Below are 24107 nucleotides of genomic sequence, written 5' to 3' on the forward strand. Positions count from 1 at the left end.
TGCGCTGCCGTGGCCCTGTCACCCCCCCTCCCCATTGCACACCCCCCCAGCCCAATTTCCAGCCCTGGACCACGCATCTCGAGCCCTTACGCGCGGACGGAGGTGAGAAGGGGGGGGGGAGAAGGGGGGGACCACCTGGGAGCAGTGGGGGAGGGGGCTAGAGGAGATGTTCTGCTGCTGAAGTACTCATCCCCAGGGGAAGACCTAGGACTCAGAGGAGAAATGGGGTGGGAGAGATTTGGGTGTATTAGAAAGGTTAGATTCCCCCACCCCCATTTGTGTCTCCTTTTCTCTGTGTATCTTCTTCTGACAGTCTGTGTCTGTCTTAGGCAACTGTGACTCTCTTTGTCTCAGCCTCTCGCACATATTAGAAACATCTCCCTTTCATGAAGTTGGGATGAAGAGGCCAGTTGGAGGTCTGCGTGGTAGAGAGGGAACTCCAGGTGCGTCTCTGAGCGCCGGGCTGGAAGACGTCAGGGTTTCCGAGGAGGGATCATAGCACTGTGTGAGGCAATAAGACTACTGGGGGCCAGCCGGCTGAGCTCGGACCCCTGACTTGTCTTGTGACAGATGCGCCCGAAGATACTGCCATTTGGGGAGAGAGGAGTGCTTTTGGACAAGAAAGGAGGATGGAGGGATTGCCTAATGTCTAGTCTAGGCCTTAGAAAAATCCCTAGGAATTTTGGATGCCTGGGTCCCAAGGGCTGTAGGCAGGGCCTTTAGGAAGATCTAGGGAGACTTTGTCCCGACCTTCTGACCTCAGGACCACCGGGGCAGCTGAAGCCAGCCTCTGGGAGACCCCTACTGGGACTGAGCGAGACCACTGGCCACTGCCAGCTTGAGTATCCCCGTTGGCCCCCCGCCCAAACGGGAGCTGGGGACAGAGGCCCCTCCTCTGGTTTGGACCACCCTGCCTGCCCTTGCTCCCCGCTCTGAATCCTCTTTCAGGCCCCATGACCCCGAAACAATCTACCCAGGGCAGCTAGCTTTTTTTTCTTTTTCTTTTTCTTTTTCTTTTTTTTTTTTTTTTAAGGGAATGGGGACCCCGTAGAGATGGGGCTTTAGGGGTATGGAGAAATGGGGTCTTTATGAGACAGGTCTTTCCATCCAGTAGAGTCAGAAGGATGGGCCGTTTGCTGGGGGAAAAGTGCCCGAAGGAGGGTGAGGGTGGTTTTCCCTAGGGGGCGGGGTCCAGAGGGGACCCCCCCTCATTATCTTCGCGGCATCCCCGCCAGGCGACTCAGACCCCGCCCTTGACGTCACTAGGGGGTTCCCGGGGGTCTGTCGGGGTTAACCCTTAAGAGGCCGGATGGGCTACTCAGGAACCCTAGCTGTCCTCCGCATACACACCTTATTTTATGATTCTACTCGGGCACTGCTTGCCCGATAGTTTCTGGTTTCTCCTTTCCCATCCCCCATAGGGACCCCATTCTCCAGTAGTAAGTCCCCCCAGGGCTCCACTGTCTACTTTCTGGATGCTCTGAAGAATGTTCTGCCCTTCATCCCCCCCCACCTTCCCATACACACTCCTCCACCACTCGCTTGACTGGGCTCCCGGGGCGGGCGGGGGAAGCTGCGCCGTCTGCAGCCAGAGCCCGCGGCGGCGACTTGGGTGGGCCGGGGAGGCACGGGGGCGGGGAAGGCGGGGCCGGGAGAAGGGGGTGGGGCCGGCTCCTGGGAGTTGGGGAGCTAGGGTACGTGGAGGGCTCCAGCAAATAGACACGCAAGATGATGCGGGTCTCGGGCAAGGGAACTCTTTGAACGCTCCCGGCCCCACTCCGCACTCATCCATATCCCAGGAAAAAAAAAAACTTTAGTAAAGCTGGAAGAAAAATAAAAAGTTAGCAATATTTTTTTCTTTACTCGTGTGTAAGCTTGATGTGGGTAGGCTGTGGCACGCGTGGGCGACGAGGAGGGATGCCGCCCCGTTTTCGTCGCGGCTACCCCGGGTCAGGCGGTAGCAGAAAGATAACCGTGACACCTTTGCGGGGTGGGGTGGGGGGTCCTCTAGCTTTTGAGGGTCGTTTCTCCCGCCTCCTTCCCTTGGGGTGAGTCATAGAGGAAGGAGGCGGGAGAAGTGCACCCTCATCCAGCTGCCAGCCAGCTGTGCCCCCCGCCCCCAGCGTTAGTGCCAAGGTCGAGTTGGGAGGTCTGGGATGCGGGGTTCCGGGACTGTATTGGGAAAGGTGGAGTTGGTAAGGGGTACAGCCCAGGCTGCGGGCTTTGGCTGGGTCGTAGGGTCCGGGTTCCGCTCCCCATTTCACCCCGCCCTCACCCTAAATCCCAGCATCCCGGGATCACCCACCGCGCCGGCCGGCCCGCTCCCGGTGGTTCTCCAACCCCACCCCGCCCCACCCCACCCTCCTCTCCCGGGAGACCGGAAAACCTGGAGTGGAGTGCAAACTGGAGTTTGAGGAGCAAACCCGACCGCAGCCCCGTCTTACCCTCACTCCTTTCTATAGGACGATATACATCTTTTTTTTTTTTTTTTTCCATTTTCGTGAAGCTTTTTCTCAGTTCCTTTCCAGTTCCCCAAAAATAGAGACCAGAAAGATTAGGTGGGCCCAGGTCCAAAACACCCCAGAGTGACCTTAATTAACTGCCATCCTTTGTACTCAACAGACCGGAGACCCTCCCCTCAGAAGACTTTCTCTTGGAGTTTTCTGCCTAAGAGGGCAGATAGATCATTTGTGCTCCCTTCTTGCCCTACCGGCCTGTCTGAACTGAAGCGAGGGTTCCCTCTGCCGGATGTTGGAGAGATTGCAGATGGGTTGTCCCTGTATAGAGTCCCAGACCCGAGCTCACTCAGACCTCCCCTGTCTGCCTCCTAACTGCTGGCGCATGGTCGGTGCAGGGAGTAGAGGGCGCGTCGCATGAAAACCGACCTGTGTGCACACAAACTCACAGACGCCCCAGCCAAAACTTCTACCCATTCCGCCAAAAGATCCTAAAGACTGCAAGGCAGGTTCTGCCTCTTTGGCTTGTTTACCCCGACAGAGTGACATTCTTTTCAATTTGATTTCCATCACCAGTGGATCAGAGGGGCTAGGGCGCTGGAGACATTCTGGCCAGGGTCCTGTGTCTGAGATTGTCATCTGATTTTTATTTCCCTCCATCTTTGTAACTTACAGACCTACCTTCCCCTTCTGCAGTGGCTCCCCCATCTCCTCTGAGACACCATGTTCAACTCAATGACCCCACCACCAGTCAGTAGCTATGGTGAGCCGTGCTGTCTCCGTCCCCTCCCCAGCCAAGGGGTCCCCAGTATGGGGACAGAAGGTTAGTAGTGCATTTACCAATTCCTGGGCCCTGAGGACTTGGCAGATCTCTCGCCCAGCTGTAGGGTTACTCCCAATCCCATCCCTACCGCACTCTAGTTTCCCCTCTAAAGGAGTATTTGACACGCACATGTCATGTAGGCTGGGAGTCTGGGATTAGGTCTCAAGCTGAGCTTTCATTTTTCATTTTTCATTCCATCTGTGTCTTTTAGGACTGTCTGGTCTACCCTTCTGCCATCAAGCCAACTTCATGTCAGGTCCCCATGGCTACGGGCCACCTAGAGAGACAAATAGCTGCACTGAGGGTGAGGACTCAAGCGACACCTCTTCTCTCTCTGCCCTTTTGGGACTTGTTCTGAAGGAGAAGTGGGAGGGCAAGGATCTAACTCAGAGGAAGGAACGCCTAGGGATGTGAAGGATCAGAACAATCAAGAGGTCCTAAGTAGGGCAAAGCATCGTCGCATTTGGGAGGGAGGCTGGGGAGCCAGGACCCACATGTTGAATGCATGAACACATGTCTTTACCGTGTCTGTTTCCTACCTCAGGACCACTCTTTCTTCCTCCCCGGAATGCAGTCAAGCTGACCAAGAAGCGGGCACTCTCCATCTCACCTCTGTCTGACGCCAGCCTCGATCTGCAGACAGTCATCCGTACCTCCCCCAGCTCCCTGGTGGCCTTCATCAACTCACGTTGCGCATCTCCAGGAGGCTCCTATGGCCATCTCTCCATTGGCACCATGAGGTGCTGGTAGCCCAAGGCTAAGAGACCCCTAAAATTCCTATTGAAACCCATTATAAAACTCAATCCCTAGCTGGGCCTGGTAGCTGGTGCCTTTAATCCCAGCACTTGGGAGATAGAGCTAGGAGGATCGCCATCAGTTCAAGGCCACCCTGAGACTACATAGTGAATTCCAGGTCAGCCTGGACTAGAGTGTAACCCTACCTTGAAAGAAAAAACAAAAGCAAACAAACAAAAGAACTCAGTTCCTCCAAATCCCCAACCTAACTTGAATCTTTATCCCTTTCAAGGCATTGGAACCCTTCTCAGAACTTCCCTGAGACTTTTGAAACTTTATAATAGCCTTAGGTAATGTCCTCTTTTCAGCCCTTCTCTAGGATTCCCACCGCAGATGAGTCACCAAAAAGGAACTACTCCTTCCTGTGGGGTCCAGTCCTGTGGTCCTCATGATTCCACTCGGAGTGGAATGATGCCGCATCCTCAATCCCGAGGACGACCAACCTGCCAGGTGAGGCCGTCCATATTGCTACCTGGTTTTTCCCAGCCCAGCGTGAGTGGGTGGTGGACTTCAAGGGCAAGGTGAAGGAAGGGCAGTGGATATAAAAGCACTTGCTGTGCAAGCCTGATGACCACAGTTTGGATCCTCAAAACTCATGTTAAGCTGGGTGCCAGGAGCATATGAGTGCCAGCATGTCTATAGCACTGGGGCAGAGTCAGGAGAATTTCGAAGCTCACGGGCCAGCTAGTCTAAGCTTTGCAGTGGCGAAACTAAGAAAAGCCCTGTTTCAAACAAGGTGGAAGGCAAGAACTGACGCAGAGGTTTCATTTGACTTCCACACATGCACTGGGCACATGCATAACTCCCCCCCCCCCAGTTTTCAGTACCAGAGAAGTATGAATGCTGGGGGTCCACACATTGGGGTTGACTCACACTCTTCCAGGTGAGACCCCGCCTTTTGGCCATGCCATTTACCAGTGCAGGCTGAGGAGAAAATCCCTTCCACACTCAGGGGTTTCTGCTATTTGGGTGGGGCCCTTAGGGTAGACAGACCTCAGCAGGGTGTGGTGGTGCACACCTTTAATTCCAGCACTCATGAGGCAGTACCTCACTATGAGTTCAAGGCTAGCCTGGAACTATAGAGTGAGTTCCAGGTCAGCCTGGCCTAGAGTGAAGTCCTACGTCCAAAAAAAAACCAAACAAACAAGCAAACAAACAAAAAAAGATCTGGCTCCTTCCTTGTGCCTGCTTCCACCCTCATCATCCTCATCTCTTCCTCTGGGGAAGCTGAAGTCAGAGCTGGACATTCAGGTTGGCAAGTGCCCCGAGGAGCCCTTGGAAGGTGACATGTCTAGTCCCAACTCCACAGACACACAGGTATGCTTGGGTGAGGCTTTTACTCTGGGACCAAAGCAAAACTCCACCCGAGTGACCCTAAGATCACTTCTCCTGACCTAGGATCCCTTGCTGGGGATGCTGGATGGGCGAGAGGATCTGGAGAGAGAGGAGAAGCCTGAACCTGAGTCCGTGTATGAGACTGACTGCCGCTGGGATGGCTGCAGCCAGGAGTTTGACTCCCAAGAGCAGCTGGTGCACGTGAGCCCCAGGGGTAACGGGGGTGGCTGGTGGGAGCCTGTAGGTGATTCTTCAGTGGGACGCTGTGGTCTGGCTAAGAGTAGGCAGTTCAAAGGAGGTCAGAGGTTGGCTGAATGCTCATTTGGGCAAACAAAAGCTCAGAAGTTGGTTGCTTTGCTTTCAAGAGCTGGAAGAGGGGCAAGAGTCTGGAGTTCATTTGTAGAAGCAAGAGGCTCTGGTGTGCCCATTCTCCCTCCCTCCCTTTCTCTCTCCTTGCAAATAAATAAAAAACACTAAAACTAGCATACTGGCACACACCTTTGAATTCCAGCACTCAGGAGGCAGAGGAAGGAGGATGGCTGTGAGTTCTATGTCAGCCTAGACTACAAAGTGAGTTCCAGGTCAGCTAAAATGAGACCCTACAGTGAAACCCCTCCCCAAATACATTTATTGATAGATCGATAGATAGACAGAGCTGGAATACCTAGGATGTGGGGCCATGCTGCCTTCCTGCCCCTTCTTTCCCTGAGAGAGGGAAACAGGAGGACAGAGGGGTCTGTTCTGGGTTTCCTGGGCACAAGGAACCTTAGCAAGCCTCTGCATCTTCCTCCTCAGCACATCAACAGCGAGCACATCCATGGGGAGCGGAAGGAATTCGTGTGCCACTGGGGGGGCTGCTCCCGGGAGCTGAGACCCTTCAAAGCCCAGTACATGCTGGTGGTGCACATGCGCAGACACACGGGAGAGAAGCCACACAAGTGCACGGTGAGGCCCCACCTCTCGAAACTGGCTCCCCATCAAGGCCGGGGCTAAGGCAGACTTTCACATTCATAGGCCCCTTCTTTCATAAACATATGTCAAAATTTTTACTTTAGGGCTGGAGAGGTGGCTTAATAGGTAAGGCTCTTGCTTGCAAAGACAAAGGACCCAGGTTCAATTCCCCAGTAGCTACATAAGCCAAATGCACAAGGTGGTGCATGAATCTGGAGTTATTTTGAAGTGGCTGAAGGCCCTGGTGTGCCCATTTTCTCTCTCTCTCTCTCTCTATGTGTCTCTATCCCCATCAAATAAATAAAGTAAATGAAAAGACAAAACAAAGCTGGGCGTGGTGGCACATGCCTTTAATCCCTGCACTCAGGAGGCAGAGGTAGGAGGATTGTGTGAGTTTGAGGCCAGCCTGAGATTCCATAGTGAATTCCAGGTCAGAGTGAGACCCTACCTTGAAAAACCAAAAAAAAAAAAAAAGACAAAGTAAAAAGATTTGAGGGCTAGAGAAATGACTCAGCGGTTAAAGGTGCTTGCTTGCAAAAGCCTGATGGCCTGAGTTCAATTTCCTAGTCACCATGTAAACCAGATAGTGTTTGCAGTGGCAATAGACCTTGGACCGCACATTCGAATAATTAATTTTTTGTTTGTTATTGTTGTTGTTTGGTTTTTCGAGGTAGGGTCTCACTCCAGCCCAGGCTGACCTGGAATTCACTAGGTAGTCTCAAGTGGCCTCGAACTCATGGTGATCCTCCTACCTCTGCCTCCCGAGTGCTGGGATTAAAGGTGTGCACCACCACGCCCAGCCTGAAAGGTGTGCGCCACCACACCCAGCCTGGGTTTTTTGTTGTTGTTCGTTTGTTTTTGTGTGTGTGTGTGTTTTTTCAGAGAAAAAATAGGGCTGAGGATATAGCTCAGTTGGTGAAAGTACTTAGCTAGGTTTCACAAGGCACTGATTCTAGTTCCAGGACCACATAAAACTGGATATGGTGGCCCACACTTACAATCCTTGAGCAGTAAAAACAAGCAGGAGGATCAGAAGTTCAGGGTCATTCTCAGCCACATGGGAAGTTCAAGGTTAGCCTGCTCTAGAGACAAAAGAAAAAACAAAAGAGCCGGGTGTGGTTGCGCATGCCTTTAATCCCAGCACTCAGGAGTCAGAGGTAGGATCGCTGTGAGTTCAAGGCCACTCTGAGACGACATAGTGAATTCCAGGTCAGCCTGGGCTAGAGAGAGACCGTACCTCGAAAAACAAAAACAAAAAAAAAAAAGAGAGAGAGAGAGAGGGAGAGGGAGAGGGAAGAAACCTAAAAGTACATTTTTTGCCCTTTGATTTCTAAAAGAAATAAAAACGTAAAAACGTGCTTAATAAGTCCCTTAAATTGTGCTCCCTCCCCCCACCCCGCCCCTAACTCTTCGTATCACTGAGTCTGCCTCATGGCTAAGCCCTGTGGCCAAGACAAAGGACACTCATGAAAGCCTGTTCCCCAGATGACCCTGGCTTAGAACAGTCAGTTCTGTGCAGGGAGACCTGAGATGCTCACCACCCCCACCCCATCCCACTTCTGCCTGGTCCCATCCTCCAGCTCCTGCCGGCCCTTTCCCATAATTTTGGGAATTCTAGGTGCCAATGCTCTTCCTTTTTGCGTTGTGTTTTCTGGTGTACGTCCCTTTTGAGATTTGGGGCTCCTTCGGTCTCCATGTCCTTGTCTGTGGAAGTAAGTAGTCACTGGGCCTCCCCGCGTCCCCCAGTTTGAAGGATGTCGGAAGTCGTACTCGCGCCTGGAGAACCTGAAGACCCACCTGCGGTCGCACACGGGCGAGAAGCCGTACACGTGCGAGCACGAAGGCTGCAGCAAAGCCTTCAGCAACGCCAGCGACCGGGCCAAGCACCAGAACCGGACCCACTCCAATGAGGTGGGAGCCCCAGCTGAGACACCCCACACACACTGCAGAAGCCACCTATCCCTGCTTAAGAAACCCCAGAACCCAGCCACTGCCCCCAGGGGCGAGCTCCCCAGCCATGCAATTGACCCAGGTCCCGCCTTTCTGAAACCAGGAATTCCCAGTTGCCACTCCTTTTTCCTCTACTTAGCCAAGGGCCAATCTAAAACAGATGTGGCCTAAGCCAGACCCCTGACCCCTTCATACCCTGGATTTACGTGTCCTCATAGCCCCATGGCCACCTTCGCAGCTCCCCTAACCCTACACCATTTGTTTTGCTGGCCCTCCCTCAAGTCTCTCGTGATTCACTCCACCCACAGCCCACACCCTCCCGGTGTCCTGGGACATTGTGTGCGTCCCTCCCTTACCACCCTTTCTGCCACTTCTTTGCCCCCATTCCTCCTGTGTTCTGCTTTGATCCCTTGACCTTCTGTCTTGGCTCCACGTTCAGAAACCGTATGTGTGCAAGCTCCCTGGCTGTACCAAGCGCTACACGGATCCCAGCTCGCTCCGCAAACACGTCAAGACAGTGCATGGTCCTGATGCCCACGTGACCAAGAGGCATCGAGGAGATGGTCCTTTGCCACGAGCACCATCCCTTTCCACAGTGGAACCCAAGAGAGAAAGGGAAGGGGGACCCATCCGGGAAGAGAGCAGACTGACAGTGCCAGAGGGTGCCATGGTGAGTCTGGGCAGTCCTGCCTCCATCCCCAGCCTGCCTTGCTGACCTCTTTCTAGCCCTTCCCAGTGTCCCCTGCCGTCTACATCACTCTTCCTAGCCAGCCTGCCTGTGTCTAGTTCAGTGTTGCTCTGTGACTGACCAGATCTAAGGATGTTAGAATTGTCCATTGTTTAACTGGTCCAAAAAACCTTTTTTTTGGGGGGGGGGTGGGGGGGTGGGAGGATGCTTTTGGTAATACAAACTTAGGGCTTTGCACATGCCAGGCAAATGCTGTACCACTGAGCCAAGTCCTCAGTTCCCCACAGACTCACCCTTAAAATATCACTTAGTATGTAGTTCCAAGCCTTGGATATGTATAATTTCATGTACTCACAACTTCATGAGAAAGGAACTTATTCTTCCTATTTTCAGATGAGGAAACAGGCAGAAATTGCCCAAAGTCATAGGACTAAGAGCAAGAATGGAGCCCCGGCAGTGTGCACTCCAGCATGGGCTCTTCTCAAACATCTCTTCTTCCAACTTGCCCCAACCTCTCGCCTGCTCAGCCCTCTGTGCACTCGTACGCCTATCCCCAGCCCTTGCAGTCCCTGGGACACAGGCTCCAGTCACTGACCAAGGGGGAGGAGGGAGGATGCTGCCCTCAGCTCTTCTCTTTCCTACAGAAGCCACAACCAAGCCCTGGGGCACAGTCTTCCTGCAGCAGTGACCACTCCCCGGCGGGCAGCGCAGCCAATACAGACAGTGGTGTGGAAATGACTGGCAATGCGGGAGGCAGCACTGAGGACCTGTCTAGCTTGGACGAGGGGCCTTGTGTTGCTGGCACTGGGCTCTCCACTCTACGCCGCCTCGAGAACCTCAGGCTGGACCAACTGCATCAACTCCGGCCAGTAGGGCCCCGGGGTCTCAAACTGCCCAGCTTGGCCCATGCTGGTAAGACCTGAGGGTGGGACATGTTGCTGTGCTGAGCTTGGGGGGAGAGAAAGTCACTTTTTCAGAGCATCTGTATGGCCCTCGGTGTAATCAGAAAAAGGCCTCCTTTCCTTGAGACGTTTTTCCTTCTGTCTGTAAGAATTATGAGACACTGACAGACACGGTGGCGCATACCTATATCATGCCAACACTGGAGAGGCAGGGCTGAGAGTTCAAAGCAACTGTATATTTTATTTATTTATCATTTCGAGGTAGGTTCTCACTCTAGCCCAGGCTGACCTGGAAATTCACTACGCAGTCTCTCTCAGCGATCCTCCTGCCTCGAACTCTGCCTCCCAAGTGCTGAGATTAAAGGTGTGTGCCAAGATGACAATATTATGAATGCTATCCCCTAGAACTGTGTAATATAGAACCTCCGTGACTGTTCTTGGGGTCCTCGAATCCCTGGTGACCCAGAAGCCAAATAGGTATGGGAGAAATAGGAGATGAAACCAAACAGTTAGGTAAAGAGCATAAGATTCTTTTTTTTTTTTTTTTTGGTTTTGGGGTTCCAGGCCAAGGTTATTGTATTGGAGAGGCAGAGTGGTAATTGAGGAGGCTTTCTGACCACCTGCTTTTCCTATTTTTTTTTTAATTTTTGTTTACTTTTATTTATTTATTTGAGAGCAAGAGAGAGAGAGAAAGAGGCAGAGACAGAGAGAGAGGAGGCAGAGAGAGAGAGAATGGACGTGCCAGGGCCTCCAGCCCCTGCACATGAACTCCAGATGCGTGTGCCCCCTTGTGCATTTGGCTAATGTGGGTCCTGGAGAATCCAACCTCGAACAGGGGTCCTTAGGCTTCACAGGCAAGCGCTTAACCGCTAAGCCATCTCTCCAGCCCCCACCTGATTTTTCTGTCACTTGTAGGCACATCTGTGTCCCGCCGTCTGGGCCCCTCAGCCTCTCTTGACCGCCGCAGCAGCAGCTCCAGCAGCATTAGCTCTGCTTATACTGTCAGCCGACGCTCCTCCCTAGCCTCTCCTTTTCCCCCTGGGTCCCCACCAGAGAATGGGGCATCCTCCCTGCCTGGCCTCACAACTGCACAGCATTACATGCTCCGGGCAAGGTATGCGTCGGCCAGGGGAGGTGGTATCCCACCCACTGCAGCACCCAGCCTGGATCATGTGGGTGCTCTTCCTACACCTCCTTGGAGAAGCCGAGTGGAGTATCCAGGCTACAACCCCAATGCAGGGGTCACCCGGAGGGCTAGTGACCCAGCCCGAGCTGCTGACCGCCCTGCTCCAGCCAGAGTCCAACGGTTCAAAAGCCTAGGCTGTGTGCACACTCCCCCTGCTGTGGCAACAGGAGGACGGAACTTCGATCCCCACCTCCCAACGTCTGTCTATTCGCCACAGCCCCCCAGCATCACTGAGAACGTTGCCATGGATACTCGAGGGCTACGGGAGGAACCGGAGGTTGGGACTTCCATGATGGGCAGTGGTCTGAGCCCTTACATGGACTTCTCATCTGCCGATAATCTGGGATACGGGGGGCCTGCGGGGACAGCAGCTGAGCCTTACGGAGATCGAGGTCCAGGTTCCCTGCCCCTTGGGCCTGGCCCACCTACCTTCTACGGCTCTAGTTCCTGCCCCCAGCAGGTCTCCTATCCTCATCCCGCCCCAGAAACATGGGGTGAGTTGCCTTCCCACGCTGGGATGTACCCGGACACTAAGGCTGCAGGAGGAGCCTATCCTCAGTGTCCTAGACTGGAACACTTTGGACAAGTGCAGGTGAAGCCAGAGCAAGGGTGCCCAGTGGGCTCTAACTCCACAGGGCTAGCGCCCTGCCTCAATGCCCACCCCAGTGAGGGGCCCTCATGCCCACAACCTCCCTTTACCCACTATGCCCAGCCCCCTCATCCCCAGTATTCCCAATCAGGCTCCTATCCCCAGCCTCCCTCCGAGTATCTTCCTTCAGAACCGAGGCCCAGCTTGGATTTTGATTCCCCCTCTCATTGCACGGGACAGCTCAAAGCTCAGCTTGTATGTAATTATGTTCAGTCTCAGCAGGAATTGCTATGGGAGGGCAGGAGTCGAGGAGGGCCCCCCATCCAGGAGCCACCCTACCAGAACCCCAAGTTTCCAGGGAGTTCCCAGGCTAGCCCAAGCCCTGCCAAAGTTCCAGTGGCTACATATGAACCTGGCTTTACACCCACCTTGCCCAGTCACAAGTCAGGATCCTACCCTACCCCTTCACCATGCCATGAAAATTTTTCAGCAGGGGCAAACAGGTCTTCCCATAGGGCAGTGGCACCACCTCGGCACCTGCCTCCATTGCCCACTTGCTATGGGCCCCTCAAAGCAGGAGGCACTAACCCCAGCTGTGGTCACCCTGAGGTGGGCAGGCTAGGAGCAGGCCCTGCCTTGTACCCTCCTCCTGAAGGGCAGGTATGTAACCCTCTGGACTCTCTTGATTTGGACAACACTCAGCTGGACTTTGTGGCTATCCTGGATGAGGCCCAGGGACTGAGTCCTCCCTCTTCCCAAGAGCAAGGGGACAGCTCTGAACACACCCCACCTTCCCCTGGGACCCCCAACATGGCTGTGGGCAACATGAGTGTCTTACTAGGATCCCTGCCTGGGGAGACACAATTCCTAAACTCTAGTGCATAAAGGACAACATGCCCACCCACAGGATGTGGTTCCTTCCATCCCTGCATGAGGTACCCAGGGATGGGAGGTATGGGCTAGGGGCTGTATTTAGTCTGTACGTCCCAGGGAGAAGTTTTAATAATGACACAGTTTTCCTGACAATAAAGGAATGCATCAGAGAGAACGAGTGCTTTATGTGTCATCTTGGGGTGAGGAACAAGAGACGTGGGGGTTCATGCACTTTCTTCTTCTGGGAGCTCTATCCACCCCCTCAAGTGAGACAGGAAGTTGAAGAGTTTACAGGGATAGCCTCACAAGGGCCCACTTGCCACACCTACAAAGAGTAGCTGACAAATCACGGGCCACGGATTCCTCTTCCTTGTCGAGTCAGAAGAGGCTGGTGAAGTTGGTGAGCATGAGCTGAATCAGCTGCCCGGGGTAGAATACATGGGCTGTCGGATCAGCTGGCTCTTGCTCTGGCCGAAACAGGGTTGGTCCAAACACAATTCCCAGGTTGTGGGCGGTCATGCGGTTCTTATCTGCGTGTTCTATGACCCTGGGGGTGTGATGGGGGGAGGCCAAGGGAAGTTAAGGGAGCAGCTCCTCACTTCAAACCCATTTAGTCCTAAAAAGTCTGGTAGGGCAGAGATCCTTCTGGGATCCTTCTACTTGCTGGCTGAAGGAGCCAAGGAGAGACCCTGAAGGAGAGTAGAGGCGGGCCATAAATGGGATAGTACTGTCTGGTTCCCAGATTCAGGGACAGCCCCTAGAGTCTCTTCGGTTTGTTTACAACATGGGAGGTTTGCATTTAAGTGGGCCTCCTCTTTCAGAGGTCACCGTCCAAGCCCAGCTCAGTCAAACAGGCCATTACCACAGCCACAATGGGAAAATAAAGTAGAGGGAAGGAAGAGGTAAAAATTACCTTATTCCTTTCACAGCATCCCCGGGCTTGTCTTGTTCTCATTTCTCCATTTGATGCAGAGTTAGCCAAAGGCCCTGACATATATTGATGATCCTCTCCTTCTACCCTCCCTGAGTCCCTACTGAACCCCACCGCCCCCCCAAATGAGCAAAGATTCCCAGTCTTGCTGACCTGCATAAGTGCTCCAGGAGGTACTGCAGCGTGTCATGGTTGGGCTTCGGCAATGAGTCTATTAAGTTTTGTATTTTAGAGAGGCACTGCTCTGACTCAGAAAGTGCTAGAGAGAATGATGAGAAGGACATGGGTATAAGGTTAGAGAAGATGCTAGAAGAGATTGGGTAAGTCAGTACTCTCCCACATGTCCATGGAAGACATCATTTATCTAGCACAGCTTTTTCTTTCCTACTTTCTTTTTATTTATTTTTGGGTTTTCAAGGCAGGTTCTTGCTCTAGCCCAGGCTGGCCTGGAATTCACAATGTACTCCCAGGCTGGCCTTGAAGTCACAGCAATCCTCCTGCTTCTGCCTCCTGAATGCTGGGGATAAAGATATGCACCACCACACCTGGTTTTCTTTTTCTTCTGAAGACATAGATTGAACCCAGGGTCTTACACAAACTAAGCACTTACTTTACCACTTGAGATACATCCAAGCCCTCAACTTTTTCATGTAGTCCATCTGGTGCTTCAGAATTCTTTTCAACTCAGCCCTCTAAACATACACATATACACACACCTTCAAAACAACTGGATTGAGTACATGAATTATATTATTTTCCATCTCTGTAGCAAAGATGGGAAGGAATCTTTTTTTTTTTTTTTTTTTTTTGGTTGTTTGAGTTAGGGTCTCACTCTAGTCCAGGCTGACCTGGAATTCACTAAGTTTATGCCCTAGCTTTGTGAAACCTTCCCCCCAATTTTTCTTTTTTCCCAAAATTTTTCTTTTTTTTCCCCCAATTTTTTTTTCTCCCTGAGGTAGGGTCTTGCTCTAGCCCAGGCTGAACTGGAATTCACTCTGTAGTCTCAGGGTGGCCTCGAACTCACGGCGATCTACCTATCTCTGTCTCCCCAGCGCTGGGATTAAAGGTGTGTGCCATCACACCTGGCAGGACTCTTTACTCTGTTCTTTGCTACTCATGTCCTCCCAAATTAGGGGTGTTGTTCAAAATTCCTAATCCTTACCAAGGGCAGCACGAAAATGGGGTAGCAGCAGTGGAGGCACCAAAGGCTGAGGCAGCTCCCGCAGAAAAAGCTTCAAGGCTCCAGTGACCACATGAATGTCATCCCATTCAGCACTGTCCAAATCTAATCTGCCTTCTAGAAGTAAAGGGAAGTGCTGTCGGTTAATGGCTCATGAAAATCCAGAGACTCTGAGATTTAGAGGGGATGCATTCTGGTGAAATCCAGTCAAACGCAGCCACAGGAATGTAATGAGGGTCCATGGTGGGGCGAGAGAGACAGCAAGGGTGGGAAGGGTACAACTTTCCCACGGGTGGGGGGGATTCACAAAGGAGAGCATGTGCAAGTTCTGGTGCTCTGAGGAACATCTCATGTAAGTACCTTGTCCAGGCTGTTCTGGGAACAGGTATCTCCCATCAGACGTGACTGCCCGCTCTGCAACACACAAGGGAAATGTCGGAAACAGACACGCAGTTCCAGGTGGAAGCCATTCCCTCCCTCCGAGCCATTTCCAGTTCCGAGGTATGATGTTCTTAGACTCATCCCTTGCAACCAAGTCTTCTTACCTCTGTCTACCAAAAAGCGAAGTTTCTGGACCACTGCCAAGTTCCCGCTCACCCGGTAGATGCCATCCACATCTAGACCTAGATGAGGCAGACGGCAGGTCAGGACTCCTGCTCTAAAGTGTGTGTGGTGAGGACTGCTGAGGAGTCTGTGGGATCCCTGAGGAAGGTGGAGATGGGAGCTCTTTGCTTTGGCCTTGCTGAAAGGGGAAATTCTGGAGTCTTCAGGAAAATAACCTTTTTTGTCCACTGCCTCAACGCAAAGCCGAACGAAGCTGGGCACGGTATCCCCTTCCCGCTGGCACAGCGACTCCAGCTGGCAACCAAACACCTGGTCTGGGGAGGTAAAGAGTGAGGTGGTAAGCTCTGTCATTACCCCCAAGTGGGGCTGGCCCTCCTGCTGTGGAGGCTAGAGCAAGGAAACTTTCTTCTGACCCTCAAATAATACAGAGCAGCGGGAACAGCACTGGCGTCAGGAAAGCGTAATCTAGCTTTTGGACACTCTACTTTGAGCCTCACTAGAGTTTTCCCATCGGTGATATTGGTTAATGTTCAGATTATGAATGCAGAAGTGCTTATCTAAAAGAAAAACTTGCTGGTTGTGGTGGCACTCACCAGTAGGATATTGCTGAAGAGGCAGAGGCAGGAGGATCAGGAGTTTGAGGCCAGCCTGGGATGCAGATTTAAAAATAAATAAATAATAAAAGAAAAACTTACCGGGTGTGGTGACCCATGCCTTTATTCCCAGTACTCCTTGGGAGGCAGAGGTAGGAGAATTGCCAAGAGCTCAAGGCCACTCTGTGACTACATAGTAAATTCCAGGTCAGCCTGGGCAAGATTGAGACCCTAACTTTAAAAAAAACACTAGGCCAGTCATGGTGGCACACACCTCATCCCGGCCCTGGGGAGGCAGAGATAGGAGGATAGCCATGAGCTCGAGGCCACCCTGAGACTACATAGTGAACTCCAGGTCAGCCTGGGGTAGAGTGAAACCCTACCTCAGAAAAACAAAAAAGATTTTTATTTTATTTTATTTTTTTGCTGGGTGTGGTGGCACACATCTTTAAACACAGCACTTGGGAGGTAGAGGTAGGAGGATCACTGTGAGTTTGAGCCCAGCCTGAGACTAGAGTGAATTCCAGGTCAGCCTGGACTAGAGCAAGACCCTACCTAGAAAAAAAAAAAATTAATTGTGTGTGTGTGTGTGTGTTTGAGAGAGAGAGAGAGAGAGAGAGAGAGAGAGACAGAGAGAGAGACAGAGAGAGAGACAGAGAAGTATGGGTGTGAGTATCGGTGTATCCAGGCCTTTTTGCTACTGCTAACAAATTCCAGATGCATGCACTACTTCATGCATCTGGCTTTATGTGGGTACTGAGAAATTGAACCCAGGCAGGCAGGCCGGCAGGCTTTGCCAGCAGGAACCTTTAACTGCTGAGCCATCTCTTTAGCCCCTCTGAGGTTGTCCTTTGACCTCACATGTGAGCCATGGTACATGTGCACCCACATGAACACACATAAGTACACAGACAAAAAGCAGGCATGTGATGGCTCAAACCTGTAATCCCAGTATTTGGCAGGTTAAGGCAGGAGGATTGTCTGAGTTTGAGGCTAGCCTGGGCTACAGTGAGACCATGCCTTAAAGACAAAACCCAAAATACAATAAAAAAGAGCAGTGTTCCATTTGGCCCTCACCTCGGAACAGCCCCCGCTCCTGAAGGCTTTGCAAGGATGGTCTCTTGGCGATCAGCCGCTTTAGCTTGTTCCGCACACGGTTCTTCTGCTCGCTGCCTTCCACACAGCGGCCTGTAGGAAGCAGGTGGAGTAGGAGCGAGAGCAGGCGCAGGAGGGACCCTCTCCGTGCGCCCCGGGCCTGCCCACCGCCCCGTACTGGTGCTCCTGCGGCTGCTAAGCCGGATCAGCGGTTTGGACACGGGCTCGGACTCCTCTTCTTCTTCGTCCTCTCCGGCGCTCAGCTCCACCAGCTCGGAATGTCCCGAGCCCGACAGACGCAGTTCCAAGGGGTTCTCCCGGTCCTAGGCCCCCGGCGGGCAGGATGACAGGTTGGAAGACAGGCGTGGATTCCGCATCCCGGGAGAGCCAAACCCGCTGCCAGGGCTCCGCATCCCAGCCCCACCGAGGCCCCCTTCCCCCGGGGTCCTGCCCACTCCCTCAGCCCTCTCCTGGGTGGTCCATCCTCCTAACCAGCCGCTCGATGACAGCCCGCAGCGCGCGGTGCCAGACTCGCAGCTCGGCCTCTTGATCTGATTGCAGCAGGAACTCATGGCCGGGGATTGTCCTTATCTGGGGTTGGAGACGGAGTTAAGGCTTGGGTCACCGAGAGACCCTAAAAAGCTGCAAAACTGGCCGGGCGTGGTGGCGCAAATTTTTAATCCCAGCACTCCGGAGGCAGAGGTAGGAGGATCGCCGTGAGTTCGAGGCCACCCGGAGACTGCATAGTGAATTCCAGGTCAGCCTGAGACCCGCCTCGAAAACAAAACAAAACAGAAAGAAAGAAAGAGAGAGAGAGAGAGAGAGAGAGAGAGAGAGAGAGAGAGAGAGAGAGAAAGAAAGAAAGAAAGAAAGAAAGAAAGAAAGAAAGAAAGAGAAAGAAAGAAAGAAAGAAGAAAATGAAAAAAAAAACAAGCTGCAAGGCTGAGCGTCGCCCTTGCGTCAGGATACACCGGAGGACACTCACGTGCAGGACGTTTCGGCGGCTGGACAGGTGACGGCCGCTGGCCAAGGCCGCCCCTCGCAAGTCCACGCTGCTCTCCGGCCGGCTCCCAGCTGGCGCCTGACAATTAGGGGATCAAGTGAGGCTGCGGGTTTGTAAGAGGCTTCCTCCTTCCTTGACAGTCTTCTCCCATGTCCCTCGTCACCTCTTCCTCGGCCTAAGGAGCCCCAGTCTCTTCCCAAGCCCCCCACCCTGCACTCACCCAGCCTTGGGAGGACGCGGTGGGCAGCGGCCGCTCCCGGTAGGGGTAGAACATCAGGCTGTTGCCGGCTAACACCACCCACGCCGGGCCCCAGTTCTTCCTGTGGTGGAGGGGAGGGGACAGTAGTCATTTGAAAGGTGATTCTAAACTGGGCGTGGTGGCTCAGTTCAACCCCCACACGGGGGCCAGAGGGGGGTGATTGGGATAAGAACAGGTCAGCCTAGGTTACAGAGTGAGTTCTAAATGGGCCTTGGCTAGAGTGAGACCTTGCACCTCCCCCTGTGCCCCCAAAAGTCATTCTAGAAACGCCAGTACTCTGCCTTACCGAATCCAATAGTCCAGTATATTCGGTGTGCTCACCTGAGTTTCCGCCCTCCTTGGGCAATCTTAGTCATGTTGAGCAGGCCCGACTTTTCCTCCTGAGAAGGGCAGGAGTGGTGTCTGTAAGTCACTCTTGTGCCACCCACAGCCTCTCAGTGTTCTCTCTAAGGGGAAGTGAGGCCCCCCTCAAAGTCTTGGGGTGGGAATTGGAGAAGAGAGGATATCCAGAAAGAGGAAGATGTTTAGGGGGAGTGGGTCATCTAGGAGCTGTGGTAGAACAGGAGGGGGCTGCAGGCCTGGGCTGTTCTGAGAAGTTAAAACCAGAAGTGATTTGGGTTGAAGAAACAGGTAGAGGATTCTTCAATATGGTAGTCTTAGGTTATGGGAGGAAGGAGGATGTGGCTTCGGAGGGTTACAGTGAGTGGTGAAGAATGTCTTAAGAGCTGGGCCTGGTGGCACATGCCTTTAATCCCAGCACTCTGGGAGGCAGAGGTCCGAGGATCCCTGTGAGTTTAAGGCCAGCCTGAGACTACATAGTGAAATCCAGGTCATCCTGGGCTAGAGCAAGACCCTACCAAAATAAATAAATAAAAGTAAGTCTGAAGTGAAAGAAAAACGTTACCTTCTCTGTATATGAGAGAGAAGAAGGAGGGAGTCTCACCTGAGGGTCAGTCCATTCCTGAGGTTGCAGGACACTGTTGTCCCTGTCCAAGGTCTGTGTCCCTTCCATGGAGCTAGCGTTCTGGATATAGGGGAGGGGAAGACAAAGCAATATCCAGATGCCACCTCAACAGCTCTCAACGCTTCTCCTGAACTTGCAAGAGCACCAGAGAGAAAACATACCACAGTAGGGTTGATGGAAGAAAGACCATTGGAAGGACAGTGAGACAAGCAGGAGAGGGCGTCTTGGGTATAATAGTGGCACCAGGGCTTCCAGGACTTGCAGCTGGCATATGAATTTATGCAGGAGTCACGTCCAGAGGTGGGGTCGTGGAGTCATTTCAGACAAAGCCTGTGCCCTAGCAATCCTAAAATTAAGCTCCTCCAATTGCCCTCAATAAGCCAGTGAGAGAGACTTTTTTTTGGGGGGGGGGCAGGTTTTGAGGTAGGGTTTCACTAGCCCAAGCTGACATTAAAGGTGTGCGCCATCATGCCCTGCTGAAAGATACAATTAATACTGAAGAGAAAGGAGATTTTGGCCACATTAGGGAAAAATAAAGAGATCCACACTGAGTTCGAGGCCAGCCTGGGACTACATAGACTACCCAGTGAATTCCAGGTCAGCCTGGACTACAGTGAGACCCAACCTCAAAAAAAGAAAAAGAAAGAAAAGAAAAAGGCCTGGAGGAGATGGTTTAGCGGTTAAGTGCTTGCCTGTGAAACCTAACCACCCAGGTTCAAGGCGGCACATTCATCTGGAATTCATCTGCAGTGGCTGGAGGCCCTGGCGTGCCCATTCTCTCTCTCTCTCTGCCTCTTTCTCTCTTGGTAGTCTTTCACTGTCAAATAAATAAATATAAATAAATAAATAAATAAATAACTTTTTAAAAAGCTGGGTGTGGTGGTCCATATCTTTAATCCCAGTACTCAGGAGGCAGAGGTAGGAGGATCACCATGAGTCTGAGGCCACCCTAAGACAACATAGTGAATTTCAGGTTAGCCTGGGCTACAACAAAAAAAACAAAAACAAAAAATCCACACAAAAAACAAAAGCTGGGAGCCAAGCATGGTGCCTTTAATCCCAGTATTTGGGAGGCAGAGATAGGAGGATTGCAGTGAGTTCAAGGCCACCCTGAGTCTACATAGTGAATTCCAGGTTGGCCTGGGTTAAAAGAAGACCCTACCTATGAAAAACAAAGTCTAAACAAACAAAAAGAGCTGGGTGTGGTGGCACCCACCTTTTTTAATCCAGCACTCAGGAGGCTCATTCAGGTGGATGGCTGTGAGTTCAAGGCCACCTTGAGACTACATAGGGAATTGCAGGTCATCCTGGACTAGAGTGAGACTTTAAACCGGTCATAGTGGCACACCCCTTTAATCCCAGCTCTTGGGAGGCAGAGGTAGGAGGATTGCGACAAATAGAAGGCCACCCTGAGAATACCAAGTGAATTCCAGGTCAGCCTGGGTTACAGAGAGACCCTACCTCAAAAAAACAAAAAGAAAGTCGGGCATGGTGGTGCACGCCTCCAATCCCAGCACTCGGGAGGCAGAGGTAGGAAGATTGCCATGAGTTCAAGGCCACCCTGAGATGACAGAGTTAATTCCAGGTCAGCCTGGACCAGAGTGAGACCCTACCTCGAAAAACCAAAAAAAAAAAAAAAAAAAAAACAACCCAAAAGAACAAAAATGGTGTTGGGGAGATGGCTTAGCAGTTCCAGGCCCTTGCTTACAAAGCCTGCTAGCTCAGGTTCAATTCCCCAATGCCCACGTGGGTTCAGATTCATAAACTGGCGCATACCTGTGGAGCTGGTTTGCAAGAGGTTTTGGCATGCCCATTTGCTCTTCCTCTCTTTTCCTCCTCTTTCACATAAATAAATGAATACAATATTTTAAAAAATCCAAACAAAAAGGATCCAGAATTCCCCTCCCACCAAATAAAAATCATTTTCAGGGACATGAGTTTTAGATTTATGTAGAGGTCAAGAGGCCCACTTAACTAAGCAGTCATGGTCAGACTGTGGTCCCACCCATTACTGACCCATCACTATCTCTTCCACAGGACGGTCTGACCAGTTGTCAGAGCTGTATGAAATCTCTTCCTGGGAGGCAGGCAGCCTTCTTGTTCCCCAGCATGAAATTCAGGAATTTTGTGGGGTCTATTGTCTCAATAGTCTGATTGACAGCCACAGGGAATATCTATGCTTCCTGTCAGGACAACTAAAATGACGCTGCTTCCAAAGGCCCAGCCTCTGCCCAGGTGCAGGGGATTCTGGGGCCGGGACTGGGTACAGCAGCTAAGGTTCTCCAGATTTCATACATGGGGGCTCTGACAAGAGGGACTGGGGTCCTGCCAGCCAAAAAAGGGGGAAGATGGAAGCAGTTTTGCCTGTACTCCTCCCAATCTTCTCTTCCCTTTACTCACCACCAGCTCCGGGCCCACAGTAGCCCAGGGGGAGAAACCCCGGGCCCCAGCTGCTTTTCAAAAATTTTCTTCCTCACAATCTTCTTTGCTTTTCTCCTCACTTCCTGTTGCCAACTTCCCCCCTCCCCCACGTCACCCCGCCCCAGGGCTACAGGAAAGGGGAACAGACTTTTTTGTGTATGGGGGTGAGGGGAGTGCCCCCTCCTCACATCCTGCAGAATAAAAGACTACACAAAGGAGTGAGAGACCCCTGCTAAGGAAGGATGAGGGAGGAGGGGTCATTTCGAAACCACTAGCCAGAAAGTGAGGGAGCCAGGCAAGCCTGTAACCCCAGCACTCGGGTGTCTAAGGCAGGAGGAGTACAGCAAGTTTGGGATCAGCCTGTGCTACGTAGTGAGTCCAGGGCACCCTGAGGTACTGAGACCCTATCTCAAATCCAAACAAAAAGGAAAAGGGAAGCCGGGCGTGGTGGCACATGCCTTTAATCCCAGCACCAGGGAGGCAGAGGTAGGAGGATGGCAGTCAGCTTGAGGCCACCCTGAGACTACATAGTGAATTCCAACTCAGCCTGGACTAGAGTGAGACCCTACATCGAAAAACCAAAAAGAAGAAAAAAAGAAAAAAAAGGGAGCTGGAGAGATGGGTCATGGCTAAGGAACTTGCCTACAAAACCTAATGGACCTGAGTTTGATTCCCCAGTACCCATGTAAAGGCAGATGTCGAATGGAGCTTGCATTTGGAGTTCGTTTCCAGAGGCCCTGGCAACCTATCCCCCCCCTCCTGGCAAATAAATAAACAAATAGCTCAGCGGTTAAAGGCACTTGCTTGCAAAGCCTAACATACCAGGTTCTAGTTCCAATGCCCACATAAAGCTAGATGCACAGAGTGGTGCATGTGTCTGGAGTTTGTAGCGGCAGGAGACCTTGTTGTGCCCATACATTCCGTGTGTGTGTGTGTGTGTGTGTGTGTGTGTGTGTGTGTCTGACTGCCTATCTCTCTCTGTTTCTCTCAAATAAATAAAAATCTTTGCCAGGCATGGTGGCACACGCCTTTAATCCCAGCACTCGGGCGGCCAAGGTAGGAGGATCGCTGTGAGTTTGAGGCCACCCTGAGACTACAGAGTGAATTCCAGGTCCGCCTGGGCTAGAGTGAAACACTACCTTGAAAAACCAGAAAAAAGAAAAAGAAAGAAAAGAAAAGAAAACGGAGGCAGTGAACAGAAAAAGGGAGAGCTTCCGAGAGGACTTACTGGTTTTCCTGCTCACAAGACAGGAATAGGAAAACCCCTGCTCTGGGCTAGGAGTAGGAAGGAAGAAAGCAGAGCAGAGCCTGTTGGCCTTCTTTCAGTCTTTCTAACGCTAGGCTTCCCTGTCCCCTCAGGGCCTTTGCTTTTTTTTTTTTTTTTTCCTGTCCACTCTCATCCCTGCTCTGAGGCACTTTTATTTTACTTTTTTTAAAATATTTTTTTGTTCATTATTTATTTATTTATTTGAGAGCGACAGACACAGAGAGAAAGACAGAGGGAGAGGGAGAGAATGGGCACGCCAGGGCTTCCAGCCTCTGCAAACGAACTCCAGACGCGTGCGCCCCCTTGTGCATCTGGCTAACGTGGGACCTGGGGAACCGAGCCTCGAACCGGGGTCCTTAGGCTTCACAGGCAAGCGCTTAACCGCTAAGCCATCTCTCCAGCCCCTGAGGCACTTTTAGTTATGGCCACCCTTCCTTAGTTGCAGTTCCTTCTCAGACCACCTCCGCTCTCTTCACCACTTTCCTTTGTCTGGCTTGTCATTGCCAGGATCAGGAAGGGTGATCTTAGCTGTTAACTTTGCCACCCTCTTCCATCCCCAGTCCCTAAAGGGCAGGGATGCTGTCTGTCCGTTTGCCTTTGTGTCCAGAACAGAGCCCATCTGTAGTCTGTTGACTGACCATGCTCAGATGAAGAGCTGTGACTCACCTTGACACTGGCCTCTGTCAGAGAATTTTCTTGGGAGAAGGATCTTTCTCTTGACCTTTCCTTGAAGGGCTTCAAGAGGCTGGGCCTCAGATGGGCAATACTGATACTTCTGCACATTCTGGAGGGAAGAGGGGGAGGCCCCATGGAAGTAACCTGGGGTGCCTGAGACAGGTGTAGCTCCTCAAGGGAGCCATGAAACAACTTTGGCACTGGGAAAAGAGAAAGGAGGGGAGGGGAGCAGATGATCAGAGGCCAGATCTTGGTTAGGCTTTCAAAAAGGGCAGAAGAAGGCTGTGGGACATAGCATGATGCCTGGAAGGCTTGGAACTAAGGGAGGTGGGATGGGAATACCACCATGGTGGAGATGAGGAAAACAAGAGGAGGGGTCAGCACAAACTAGGTATGTCCTCAAGCCAGGGAGCAAGAAGGTGAGGGGAGGATCTAGGGCTTACTCACCAGGGGTCTGGAGGGGTTGGCAGGGGGTAATGACACTTGTGCTGTGGCAGGAGATGGATTCTTCCTTCACATGGGCAGCTGGGATGAAAATGGGCTGAGAGCTGATGGGGGCTCCCAGGCGCCTTGCCAACCACCAATCTGAGGTGGTTTTTCGGAGCAG

The 24107-nt window shown here is 52.1% G+C and overlaps 2 protein-coding genes across 9 annotated transcripts; one reads left to right on the forward strand and one right to left on the reverse strand.

The window, feature by feature from the left end:
* Positions 1–12723, forward strand: Gli1 (GLI family zinc finger 1). 8 transcript variants are annotated; one of them, XM_045152095.1, is made up of 14 exons: positions 1–102; positions 330–443; positions 2623–2961; positions 3132–3279; positions 3491–3583; positions 3824–4019; positions 4383–4524; positions 5302–5391; positions 5473–5610; positions 6205–6354; positions 8107–8271; positions 8750–8980; positions 9643–9910; positions 10816–12723. In XM_045152095.1, the coding sequence occupies exons 4-14, from the start codon at positions 3180–3182 to the stop codon at positions 12558–12560; spliced, it is 3318 nt and encodes a 1105-aa protein (XP_045008030.1). In that variant the 5' UTR covers positions 1–102; positions 330–443; positions 2623–2961; positions 3132–3179; the 3' UTR covers positions 12561–12723. The 8 variants fall into 8 exon arrangements, with proteins under 8 accessions (XP_045008030.1, XP_045008029.1, XP_045008031.1 ...); XM_045152093.1 differs by having other exon boundaries at positions 23–102; positions 355–443; XM_045152094.1 differs by lacking the exon at positions 2623–2961.
* Arhgap9 (Rho GTPase activating protein 9) lies at positions 12714–23498 on the reverse strand. Its single transcript, XM_045152099.1, has 14 exons — positions 23492–23498; positions 19117–19197; positions 18495–18553; positions 18135–18234; positions 17897–17992; positions 17404–17502; positions 17090–17234; positions 16894–17004; positions 15439–15537; positions 15205–15282; positions 15020–15073; positions 14642–14776; positions 13633–13738; positions 12714–13095 (listed from the first exon to the last, which is right to left on the reverse strand). The coding sequence occupies exons 2-14, from the start codon at positions 19183–19185 to the stop codon at positions 12927–12929; spliced, it is 1320 nt and encodes a 439-aa protein (XP_045008034.1). The 5' UTR covers positions 19186–19197; positions 23492–23498; the 3' UTR covers positions 12714–12926.
* Between the last annotated feature and the right edge of the window lie 609 nt (positions 23499–24107).

This window comes from Jaculus jaculus, chromosome 6 (genome assembly GCF_020740685.1).
Source record: "Jaculus jaculus isolate mJacJac1 chromosome 6, mJacJac1.mat.Y.cur, whole genome shotgun sequence".
Lineage (NCBI taxonomy): Eukaryota > Metazoa > Chordata > Mammalia > Rodentia > Dipodidae > Jaculus > Jaculus jaculus.

Coding starts and splice junctions, on each gene's coding strand:
- Gli1 (XM_045152095.1), top strand. CDS start 3,180: ATGTTCAACTCAATGACCCCACCACCAGTCAGTAGCTATGGTGAGCCG. Junction 3,584..3,823: donor GACAAATAGCTGCACTGAGG/GTGAGGACTCAA, acceptor TTCCTACCTCAG/GACCACTCTTTCTTCCTCCC. Junction 5,392..5,472: donor CCAACTCCACAGACACACAG/GTATGCTTGGGT, acceptor CTCCTGACCTAG/GATCCCTTGCTGGGGATGCT.
- Arhgap9 (XM_045152099.1), bottom strand. CDS start 19,185: ATGGAAGGGACACAGACCTTGGACAGGGACAACAGTGTCCTGCAACCT. Junction 18,235..18,494: donor CAAGGAGGGCGGAAACTCAG/GTGAGCACACCG, acceptor CCTCCACCACAG/GAAGAACTGGGGCCCGGCGT. Junction 15,283..15,438: donor TGAGGCAGTGGACAAAAAAG/GTTATTTTCCTG, acceptor TGCCTCATCTAG/GTCTAGATGTGGATGGCATC.